Source organism: Lactuca serriola, chromosome 9 (genome assembly GCF_051521515.1).
Source record: "Lactuca serriola cultivar US96UC23 chromosome 9, Lser_US96UC23_V15, whole genome shotgun sequence".
Lineage (NCBI taxonomy): Eukaryota > Viridiplantae > Streptophyta > Magnoliopsida > Asterales > Asteraceae > Lactuca > Lactuca serriola.
In genome coordinates, this window is record NC_136416.1 from 96443065 (window position 1) to 96456493 (window position 13429).

Genomic DNA, 13429 nt, shown 5'->3' on the forward strand with positions numbered 1-13429 from the left:
TTGACAATGAACATATTTGTATGAGAGGAGATTGTAGTGGTAAAAATTGAAAGGATGAAAACTTTAAAACCCTTAAAGATTGGTGGCAGAATTCTAAAGTCCTAAACTTTAACAATGTTGGAAAAAGAAGGAACCAAATTGACAATTAAACATATTTGTGTGGGTGGAGATTATAGTAGTAAAAATTGAAGGGATGAAAACTATAAAACCCCTAAAGAGTGGTGACAGATTTGTAAAGTCATAAACTTTACTGTTCAAACATGCATGCGCTTTAATATATATATATATATATATATATATATATATATATATATATATATATATATATATATATATATCATACATACTTATAAAACTAGCATTTTTTTTTGAATCTCATGCATTTGAAACCCCCATAAAAATTTGCCAACACCTCATGCATTTGAAACCCCCACACCCTTTCACCTTCAAAGTAATTAATCACACATAATTTCATTCCAAGAAAATCACACACTCTATAAATTCAACACCTCATGCATTTTAAACCCCCACTCCCTTTCACCTTCATTATATATGTAGTTATATTAGTACAATTTTCTTACAAAAAGTCAAATTGGTTGAAGATATTATGATTCAAAAGTTTTCATATAGTTGAAGCATTCACGATCTAAATATGATGATTTGAAGAAATATGTTATGTCGCATTGGATGGAAATTGTAATATGATTTTTTCTTTCAACCAAAACAAATGAAACTTTTCTATTCTTTCTTTATATTCAATCTCTCATTTGACCTTTTATATGTGATTTGTATGTATTACTCAATCTTGAATGTAACTCTCCAAACATCAATGTTTTGCTTGGAATATCTTTCTCATTCTTCTTTAAAAAAAACATTTTGATTGCAGCTTCGTGAAGAATTGTCATCAAGTTTCTATAGTTGAATGGTGTTTAATAAAGAAAGAAGATTCAAAAAACGGATATAGGTTTTTTTTGTTTGAGCAAAGTAGACGAATGTTAGTTTTTTCTTTCGGTTTAAACGTATATTTATGTAACATTTTTATTTATATGTTCAACCACCCAATGTTCTTATTTATTTGATTGTAGTTTTTCTATTCTGATTATGTTTATTTTCTATTCTTTTTTTTTTGTTGGGTTATCCTACACAACATATTTACAAGACAATATTTAAAAGATAACATAATTTTTAACGTTTGATATGTAATTATGTTGACTTATCATGATATGTTCTTCATATAAAAGTAATTTATCTATATTACTACGACGACAATTACATATGACATTTACGAAAATATATGTTATATGTGATTTGTTTAACATATATATGCACTTATGTATGTTATAAATTTATAATTAAATATCTTTATGTTTAATAATTGAAGGGATTAAAATGATGCATCAAAACCAATTATTTAGATGAATAAAATAATAATAATAATAATAATAATAATAATAATAACAATAATAATAATAATAATAAATACACATTTCCAAGTAATGTATTCATTTGAAACTCACACTACAACTCAAGAGTTTTCTAATTTAAGTATATTTATTAGTTACAACTCAAGAGCTTTTAACTTATGATTATTAGTTAGTAATCACTAATAACTTTTTCTTTTCTTTTCTTTTATAAGGTTGTAAAGTTTTGCTCATTAAAAACATTAATGTATTTGAAGAGATTTGTGATTTAAATATGAAAATTTAATGAGAAATTAAATATCCTCCCACTTTTCTTCCTAATTATCTTCCTACCCATTTGAAATGATGACAAGTGTCCTAAAATATCATTAATTTTATCTAAATATGACATTTGTCATAATTTCATGTGGGTAGGAATATAAGTAGGAAGAAAATGTAGGAGGAGATTTAATTTCTAAATTTTTAGTGTTTTCATGTTATTAAAAGTTGTAGTGTTTATTTTTCATATTTTTTATTATTCGTTATATATATATATATATATATATATATATATATATATATATATATATATATCTTTTTTAATACAAATGTTATAATAGATGTTTTGTATTTTTAAGTTACTAAAAGTTGTAATTCATATTTTTGTTCATTACATTCTGTTACCCGTTATATATAGATTATCATACGTTTGATATATAATTTACACAATTTTAAACGGTTTATAAAATTATCAAATAATTGTACATATCACAATGACTTAACAATTAAAACTATAATCATCATATCATCATATCATACTATATTATAAAGGAAACATTTTTTCTTTCACCATATTCATTTGAAACTCCCAACTTTTCATATTTCCATACAATATACTTAATTTATTAACTTAGATATGCTTTTAGTTGTAAACATTATCATAAATTAAAGAATTTGTGACTTATCAATATGATATACTTAATTTGTTAACTTCAATATATAGTTAAATAAATAACCTACATTAATATATCAAATAAGTTTAAAAATTTAGTGTAAAATTTAAAACCTAAAGTAAAATATAAAATAATGTTTTAAAAAAAACAATAAATATTTTTTAACATAGTTAAAAGGAAAACATTAAATGTAATAATAATAAAAAAAACCTAAATTGATGAATCGAATTAACTAAAAGGGGTCTGAAAACTATATTCTAACAATATATTTTTAACCTGCGTCGCGCAACGCTCGGAAATTCGTCTAGTATATATATATATATATATATATATATATATATATATATATATATATATATATATATATATATATATATATATGGTTTTAAAGTCTCAGTCATTTGATACAATTAGCTGCAATAAAAATAAACATCAAATGATAGTAAAATCACATACTTAATAATCAATGAAATTTAAAAACCTAAAACAACTAATTATAACCAAACAAAGCCTAAAAAGTCGAGATGCCAAAGATATTGAAATTACTTAAATTAGTTAATCAAGGGTGAACTTGCTTTTTTTTTCTTAACTCTTTAGGGTCAACGGAATCGTCCCGTCCTTCCCACTACCCGCCAAACCTTTGTGGAGGGAGCCGAACCCGTCTAAACCGCATCCCTCCCAATCCATCTTCCCCATATTCATTCTCTTTCAACGGTTCGAGAAACCCCCAGTACTCTCTCTTTCTCTCTTGCTCTCCTCCCGCTCATCCCTCTCCTCCTGCTTGGTCAAACCCGCTCACTCCAACCCTCTACGATTCCCTCCTCCCTTAGAGCATCTCTAATGCAAGCTTATTTATAACTTTTTAAACACCATTGGAGATGATAGCTTTTTTGTTTTTTTTTTCTTATTGACCACTCAATATATATTGAGTGGTCAATATAGAATAAAAGTTTGTCCAATCTAACCCTTTATCTTTAAGAATATTTTATTTTATCTACATAATTTTATTTTAGTTGAAATAATATTTATTTCTTATTATAAATAATTATTTCTATTAGATGTTACAAATGTTTATATATTATAACTATAATGAAGTATAATACAAACCATATTTTAATAAAAATATGATTTGTTTAAAAACAACTAATTAAATGAAGAGGTTTTAAGAAAACAATTTATATAAATGTGGATCAATTAGTTAAACTTTTCAAAAAAGCTATGTTGAGATTCACCATTGGAGATGTAACTTAACTAGATGTTAAAATTAATAGAATGGTGAGTTGGCAATAACTTTAAGTTATAAGATAACTTAACAATTGGAAATGCTCTTAGATCAATGTAAAACAATTTAATTGAAACAAATTATAGTATATTTCTAAATTCTTTGTTTGACAAAGTTAAGGCCTAAAGAATTAAGGGTGTAATAAAAAATCGAAAGTAAAAAATTAAACCAAACCAAATGATATTTATTTTTTTTATTTGGATTATTTGGTTTTCTGGTTAATTCGGTTTTGGTTAACTAAATAATGTTATTTTGTTTTGTTTTGTTAAATTTTTATTATTATGGTTAAACTTAAAAATCCAAATAAATTAATTAACTAATATATATTTTTAATATTTGAATTAACACTTTATATTTAAATTTATAGATTAGTTACACAAAAGATTTTCGTAACTTATTCTGTAATTTTTAACCATTATAAATTTATAATTAATATAGATTTTTTTTTGTATTCAAAAGCATCAATGAATAAGCCAAATGTCAATTAATCTATCTCAACAACTTTTCTTTCGTCGTTAGGTTGTGGGGAGTGGTCACCACCAACCCATCGAAAAAGTGATAACATCTCTGCGCCACGTCACATTTACCATCAACCCAGTAGAGACAAGAAATGATGACCACTAACCAATGTTTTAAAAACCGGTTTGAACCGGTTGGACCAGAAATCGGGGATGAGAGCGGTTCAACTATCACCAGTTTTATGTCTATGTATGAGCTGGATTGAACCGACCGGTTTTTATAAAAAAACGGTTGAACCGGTTAAATTGAATAAAAACACATGGAATCGAAATCTTTTGCATAATAAACTTTGGTAGTTTTTTCACATTTATTAAAAAATTTATGAATAAAAGCACATGATAAATGTTATGAAGTTTTTTGATGCATTTATATTTATCTAGGACTTTATTCTCTTTTTAATGCCCATGGATTGATATAAAACTTATGTTTATAAATTATTTTAATGTATTTAGAATGATCTTCAACTTGTTTTCATGTGTATTTTAATGTTTGAACCTGTGGACATCAGATTCTTGATTTGTGTATCTAGGTATGTGTATGAAAATACAAAAACAGATGAAAATTATAGAAACCGGTTTGCTCAGCAGTTGAACCGGTTAAACGGAAACCGATCACCATTCCGGTTCAACTAAAAAACCGGTTTTTAAAACATTGCCACTAACAATATTCCTTTTTTTTATTTTTTTATTTTTGTAACATTATATTAAATAAAAAACATCATTTATAACATAAATAAATATTTTTATTTTTTTATTTTTTGTAACATTATATTAAATAAAAAACATAATTTATAACGTAAAAAATATTTTTATTTTTTTATTTTTTGTTACATTATATTAAATAAAAAACATAATTTATAACATAAATAAATTTTTTGAGAACACAAAAAAATAAAAAGTAAAACCAAATTTCATTAATTAAAAACATAGAAATTTAAAACCTAAATTACTAAAATAAACATAAAACATAGCAAATAAAACATTACACTACTTAATTAAAAAAACATAAAAACGTAAAAACGTAAAAACCATAGACAAATACTACTCGTCGTCGTTACCATCCTCATCGCCTTCATCTGCCTCGTCGTCACCGTCTGCATTCACATCGCCATAATCACCTTCATCCTCTTCGTCTTCATCGTCATTTCCCCCTTGGATTTGTCTTCCCCATATGTGCTCAGTCAAATCATGACATAGATTGTGATGTGTTTCACGATTTTGTATTTCTAAAACTCTAGAGAAGTATGTCGGACTGCCAACTTGTATTACTGCTGGTGGATTAAGTATATCGTTCCCGGTATATGAACAAATAGCCATGCTCTCTTCTTCTATTATCATATTATGTAAAATAACACAAGCATTCAACATTGTCGTCAACTTTGCCCTATCCTATGTTCGTGTTGGATGTTTGATTATATGTCACTTTTGTTTTAGGGCTCCATAAGCTTGTTTCATATCCTTCCGTGCAGACTCCTGTGCTAACTTGAACAATTTTCTTTTTTCATCGGTTGAAAATGAATATGATTTGACAAATGTAGCATGCTCTAGATATATCCCATCAGCTAGGTAATACTCATACTTATATTCATTTCCATTCAAAACGTATGACATGTCTGGTGCTTTACCCTGCAAAATATTGTTAAATAACGGAGATGCTTGAAGCACATTCAGGTCATTGCTGGACCCCACCATACCAAAGAATGCATGCCAAAACCATAAGTATTGTGAAACAACCGCCTCTAATATAACAGTAGGGACCCCATGATCACCTTGCATGAATTGACCACGCCACACATTGGGACAATTTGCCCACTCCCAATGTGTATAATCAATACTACCAAACATCCCTGAAAAACCATGTTTAACTTGATGCACGACATACAACTGTTCGACATCACTTTTAGTCGGATGTCGCAAGTATGTGTCACGGTAAAGCTCTATAACATACTCATAAAAAAATATGTACATTATCGACCCGTCCTCTCAGACATTTGTAATACTCATCTGAAGCGTCAGCGGTTATGCCATATGCCAATTGTCTAAGAGCGGTCGTACATTTTTGTATTGTAGTAAAACCACGTTAACCTCTAGCATCACATCGTAATTGGAAAAACTCATAATTACATTCCAAATCTCTAACTATACGTAAGAATAATTTCTACTAATACGAAAACTTTCTTCAAACTTCGATAGGTTATATAAGCTATCAGGGGCAAAATAATCATGTACCAAAAGTTCATGTGCCGCCTCTCGATCCCGGTTGATCCATTTTCTATGCTTCTTCTCACGGTGTGAACTTTCGCCTCTCGCATGAATCATGTCTTGTGTCGGAAACAATAGTGTGTGCAAAACCAACTCATCATCAGAATCGCTATCCATTTTTTGTTGAATGTGTGTGTTTGATTTGAAAATTTTGTGTAAAAATGGATGTATATATAGAGAGAAATTAAATTAAAGAAAAAAAGTTTTTTTTTATTTAATGCCCCAACGGTCAAAAAGTAATCCACCAATAACTTACGCGTCTTTTTCCATCCTGGTAGTGGTAGCCACGCCACCACCAACCCACCGAAGCCGGGGGTGGTGTTCACGCGTGGAGCTCCCTCCACTCCAGACAGTCTTATATACGACTAAAATATATTAATCTATCTCAACAACTTTTGCGTTTGCACCACCGATTCAAGACAACACGTGATGAAATACCGAATATAATATGCTATATATTAGTGTATTTTTGTCATTTGATAAAAGTTTAGTAGTGTTTTTTTCTTATAGTTTAATGTATATTTTTAAATGTGAAATTTTATCCGGTTTAACCGATAATCAAACTAAATAAACTAAAATCGATTAAACTAAATCTTATTTGATTTAGTTATGGTTAGATTTAAGATATAAAAAACGGAATAACACCCTTATAAACAATCAAATCAATATATGTTATCATTGCATGTACGTTGTTATTCGAAGAATTCTTAAAGAACTTGTTTATCGCATTAGGACCACATTTCATATGTCATCAATATTGGTATAAATAGTATGTATTGACATGACATAAGAAATAAAAAGAATTATTATAAAAATAATATCAAACCTTTTTTTTGTAATAACATGTTTTAGTATACAAATTAGAGTTTGAGAAGTATAAAATTGAAGTATGATATCTTTCTGGTTAATTTAGGCACTTTTTTTGCTTGAGCTATCAAATTCATCATTTGCATGTTTTTGTTCTCTCTCCAATCTAGAATTGCCACTTGAAACTCTCTCATCAATCCAACCAATAATATCTGCAAATACTGTATCTGTGTTTTCAGAAAACTCTCCATATGTGAGAGCATGCCACATTCCTGGATACAACTTAAAGGTCTTTTCGTAGCTAGAAGCCGTTTCGTATAAAAGCTTGCTTACTGATGGATCAGTCACCGTGTCTGCTTCTCCATGACCAACAAAAAATGGAAATGTAACCTGATTCAGTAAAAATATGTTATTAATAGGATTTGTATATGGTGGTCTTAGTAAAATAAAATATCTCGTAAAATGATATTCTACGAAGGATTTTTTTCTTGTAAATCTTTTAGATCTTGTTCTTTTTTACTTAGTACACACGCCACTTAATGTGATAGCAGCATATAAATTGTTTAATTTAATACAGTAAGCATGTTTTAATAGAAAAACTTATGAAATGAATCGTGCGCTATTAAATTCTATTATTTTACAAGTTTGCATTCATTTTTATTTTTCATTTCGTTAATAATGTTGTCATTTTCTCAAACATTTTTAAAGATCATTTTATTCAACCAACACTTAAATAAATAAAAAAAAAGACACTTTCATACATGATAATTTTGTATAAAAAGTAGAAATAGAACAACTAACATACCTCTTGGAGCCTATTTTCAAGGTCTAAACTAACATTTAGTAGCTCATTGGCGGTCTTTAGACGAAATCGTCCTTTGTAGCATAAGGGGTTATTACGAACCTATATGTCACACAAACATACATATAAGTAAATCATAAACGTATAAAACCTTTATAATAAAGCAAATGTACAAAGAAAAAAATTCATACCTCTTCCCGGATTTTAGGATCTCTAAAAGCAACGTCAATAATATCTTTACCGGGTACAATCTTCCATGTTGGAATTATTTTTGTAAGTTTTGTCAACACGTTAATTACGAATTGAGGAGGCTTGATGTCGTCTGCAATCTGAGAAATTAAACAAATAAAAAAAATTAGGTATAAAAATTGAAAATTAGGTACTTCTTGTGGTATTATTTTCAATGTTAAAAATATATCATTGTCGTTCTTGTTGACGTGATCATTTCACCCTTAATATACGTTAAATCTTCAAAGGAAAATCTTCAAAAAAAAACAAATTCCTTATATTTTTGCATCATAATCAATCTAGCTCAATATATATATATATATATATATATATATATATATATATATATATATATATATATATATATATATATTGAGCTAGATTGATTATGATGCAAAAATATAAGGACATTTTGCAGATATGATATATATATATATATATATATATATATATATATATATATATATATATATATATATATATATATATATTGCTTGCATTTTTTTTTACCCTTTTACGGGTTAAATCGGTCACTAACAAAATATAAGGACATTTTGCAAATATAATCAATATAAGGATTTTTTAATATATATATTATTTTTAATTTTTATAAGAGTATCTTATTATCATAGTATATTCTTAATGTATCTTATTTTATTTCTCTACTATTATCTTACGATATTCTTTTTAAATTAAACATAAAATTTTAAAAGTACAAAAAATATTACCTATAGAAAAATTCTTTATTAAACAAATGATGTCAATGTTATTAAAATCGTGATTCAAATCATAAGTTCGTATGATCGTCCAGGTAAAATGATTCCTATTAATACAATATATTAAAGTAAGATAATACAATTCGTTACATATTAAGATAATAAGATAATATAAAAAATTAAAATTATATATATATATATATATATATATATATATATATATATATATATATATATATATATATATATCAAAATTCTTATATTCTATTGGCGACCAATTTATCAAATAAAATAGTCAAAATTTAAATAATTATTAGTTTAAAAAAATTAAACGACTAAATTAATTATAAGACTGAATCATATATGTACTTTTAAAAAATTATAGTTGTTAGATTTCAAATCAATAATGAAATTGTTCACAAGTTATGGTTGTTAGATTTCAAATCAATCATGAAATTTTTTCAAAAGTTATAGTCGTACTTTTTAACATATACTAAAAAAATACATAAAGCCGTATTTTTTTTAGAAAAAAGTGGTACACATAGATGAGGTGTAAGCTTTTTTTTTACACTTTTTTTTATTGTTATTATAAAAGTGGTACTTTTTAAGATATATGTTTAAGGACTTTTATCTTGGATGCCACTCAGTTTACGGAATAAATACAGGAGATAATTAAGAGGATTAAACATGAAATTGACAACTTTAGAACCTTCAAGATGATATTTGACTTTTCACATTTAATACATTCTATTTGACCATGAACTCTTTTCATCATTCATAGTAACGCGCATGTGACATTCTAGTTGACCACAAACATTGAAAAATCGTGCATAAATTATACTATTTTATAAGTAATATCTTAAAAAAATATGTAAAATAAAGTTACATTAAAACGAAATAATGAACTAATTGCAAACTACTAAGAATCATAAACAGTATTATAAATAGTATCTCTTGCGTGAACCAAATATAACGTGAGAACATTATATTTAATCCAGAGCATCATCAGTTCTAACTGGATATTCAATAAAATCTTATCAAAAAATAGAAGGTTTTATTTTTAGAAAGTATAACTGTCGTTAATATTAATCCTGAATCAATAACAGTCGAAGATTGTTCATATAAGATGCTTAATATTAGTTCTAATGTCCTCTTATTATATTTAGTTTACACTTGATTATATCTACCACAATAAATAAGTATGATTTTGCCACATGTCATTTTCTTTTTTATTTTGACACTTGTCATTTTCTAGATTTTTTTTGAATTATTTAATAATTACTTGTCATTTTTATAGTTTTTTTTTTATTCAAATCTCACCTATTAAATGTCACATCATATTAATTAATTTTATAAATATATTAATTAATATATATAATAATTTTTTATTTTTGAATTCCTCTTTTTATTAATATATGAATTAACGTATATGTATATTAATGTAGATAGTATATTTCATTTGTGAATTCATATTAATTAATTATATTAGTATAGATTAATTATGACCAAATTACATAAATAGTTAATACGGTTTACCAAAAGGTCATAAACTCAATCGTTACTAATTTTTTTATGAACATGATCTTTGTGGTTAACAAAACTTTTTTTAATAAACTCGTGTAATACACGGGTTTCACACCTAGTATATATATATATATATATATATATATATATATATATATATATATATATATATATATATATATTTGTCATTTTTGAATCAAAAAGATAGAAAAAGGTAGCACATACCTTACACATGGGTGCGATCAAGACTCCACCATCCCAATACTCTGGGTTCTTCCTATGTAATCGGAGAACCATTCCCCCTCCCATCGATTCTCCAAGCAATATTCTCATCTTTCTTTTATTTTCTTTCTTTTCTGAAAGAAATAAAAATTACCCATTAATTAACATATTTATTTAAAATATAAATATAAATTCAAAATAAAATAATCAGTGAAGTCGGTCAAGACGCACTATTTCTACTTTCGTAATCTTATATGTTCATAGGTATCCTATAAAACAAGAAAGCAATTCAAAACCCTTTTTCAACTCAATTTGATTGACTAGGTCAATATTGAACATTCAATATTTTGAGTTTAATTTAATAAACTAGAAGTCTAGAATTGTTTTAAAAAAAGATAACAAAAGAGCTTACCACAAACGCTTGTGAAAAAATCTGAACAATCGTTAACAAGATCATCAAAAGATGGGATATAACCCTGAAGCCCAGAAGATTTCCCATGGCCTTGATTATCAATCCCATAAACTGCAAATCCCGCCTTCACAAGCCTTAATGCAGCTCCTGTTTAGATTTGATTTGAATCCAATTAATATATAGAGGAGAGTAAGTCAAACGTGGTGAATTTCGAATTCAAAATCGATCAACACATCATTGATTTTGGAACTCGTAATGATTGTATTTTGATAGATTCTCTCTAAGTTTATTATGGTTATTGATTTTGAAGCATGAAGTAAGAAATCTCTACCGTAATATTGAGTTTAAGAAAAAAAGTCAACTGACCTTTCATGGAGACACTGCATTCCATGGCGTAGCCATGGTTGAGAAAGATCAAAGCTTTTGGTTCAGTGTCAACAGGAAGCCATCGACACGTAAATATTTGCAATCCTTTCGAATTCACGATGTATTCCTGAAAATTATCACATCAAGATGACTTTAAATTAAACGTGTTCTTCAGTTCATGCATGTTCATAAACAATACCAGTAAACAGAGCACGTTAAAGAATCAAAATTATTGAATATTACCTCTTCGTATTTGAAATCTGAAGCTTCAGTCGCCTAATAATGATCAAACATCAAAATCCCAAAACAGAAAAACTCAATATCATAAAAGACAAGAATTTATTGAAACAAAAAAATAGGAAATCTATGAACTGAGACGTACCATGGAACAGAGTGTTCTTGAAATCTTTATGAAGATCACAAGCTTTTGATTTTGATTGTTCCTGAGATTATGGAGATAGATAGATAGAAGAAGAAGTTTGTTGCAGTGGAATTGGAAGAAGGTTTATAAAGAATAAGGTAGAGATATTTTAGAATTTGAAAGGATGATGTGTTTGTGGAGTAAGAGACGTGATCTCTGCTTATAACGAGGAGTTGTTCGTGTACAGTTTATTCTCTTGTATTTTAGCAAGTGGGATTATTATTATTTAATTATTTACAATTTATTTACTTTTTATTATTTTATTATGGGTGTGTAAAAGGAAAATTCCATGAAGATTAGGTTGTTTTGCTGTTATTTGAATAAAATCGTTATAGCTAGGTATACATATAGTCATAAGATAATCTAATATTTAATTAATAATCGCTTTTTCATATCGATATTCTAATTAATAGTTAAAAATGTCAGGTATATCCTCATACCTTTGGAACTTCTTCAAAATTCATATAAATCTAATTACAAAACCATATTCGTTCAAAACCTCACTCAAAAATGAGTGGACTCAAAATTATTAGGCAATATTAGGCTGCTAATATTAAGTATAGGTGTTCTAATTGGTTCATTTTTTGTCGGTTATAATAATTAAAGTTTGTCTAGTATATTAATTAAATTTGGTAGTATTCAATTTTGTAATTAAGTTTTCAATGCTTTAGGAGAAAAAAAGATGAGAGCAAAATAGTAAATCAAATGTACCTAATGATTAGACTATTGAGTTAGATGGTTAAAGAACGTGTTTTACCAAAAACTATACCTCTATTAAATACTGTTAATATCTAAAAGTGCATAGCTCAGTATAGCAATAGCAATAGCGGCGTATTGTTGGAATATTGGAGTATTTGTATACATATAACAAGAAGTTGTTATTGCTACCGTCATCATGCGAGCATATTAGATCATACAACTAAAACAAATAATAAACAGTTTAATGATGGTCATTTTAATGTCACCATGTCATTTTAAGTAACTGGAACTAACATGTGAGCCAAAGAGTTTTATAATTTGTACTCTAATATATGTACGAGGGTTGTGCGGAGTGCACGCATGTATAAGATCGAATTAGAAGCCGGTTCGACGACTAGTCGGGGGTCCGGGGGCAGTGCCCCCGGGTCCGGGATTTCCAAAGGGGCAGCGCCCCTTTGGCGGGGTCTAGGGGCAACGCCCCTAGCGGGGTCCAAGGGGCAGAGCCCCTGGTTGGGGTCCCAAAACCTCACCGAATTTTACATATGAGAACATAGTGGAAAATTCAATTTCTTGAGGGTGATTATGGTAAACTAACAAAACTCGTTAGTTTTGATAATCCTAAATCCCCATCAAACCCAGATTATCCTGACTTGCTTCCAAAGCAACTAATGACGGCCCAACCCTACTAAAACCCTAATCTCATTTAATATATAAACGGCTCTTCCTTCTCAGAAGAGATACACGAATTTTAGCTCTCGTTTTCGTCATAACACTCTCATAGAATCTCTCTAGCAAATTGGCTTACGATTTCTGCGCC

The 13429-nt window shown here is 27.7% G+C and overlaps 2 protein-coding genes across 2 annotated transcripts; both read right to left on the reverse strand.

The window, feature by feature from the left end:
* Positions 1-5572: 5572 nt before the first annotated feature.
* On the reverse strand, positions 5573-6121 carry LOC145075962 (uncharacterized). The gene has a single exon (XM_079022013.1). The coding sequence runs from the start codon at positions 6119-6121 to the stop codon at positions 5573-5575; it is 549 nt and encodes a 182-aa protein (XP_078878139.1).
* A 1083-nt stretch (positions 6122-7204) lies between these two features.
* Positions 7205-12056, reverse strand: LOC145073500 (caffeoylshikimate esterase-like). Its single transcript, XM_079020046.1, has 8 exons — positions 11875-12056; positions 11736-11768; positions 11493-11619; positions 11127-11273; positions 10718-10848; positions 8216-8353; positions 8028-8126; positions 7205-7612 (listed from the first exon to the last, which is right to left on the reverse strand). The coding sequence occupies exons 1-8, from the start codon at positions 11875-11877 to the stop codon at positions 7325-7327; spliced, it is 966 nt and encodes a 321-aa protein (XP_078876172.1). The 5' UTR covers positions 11878-12056; the 3' UTR covers positions 7205-7324.
* Between the last annotated feature and the right edge of the window lie 1373 nt (positions 12057-13429).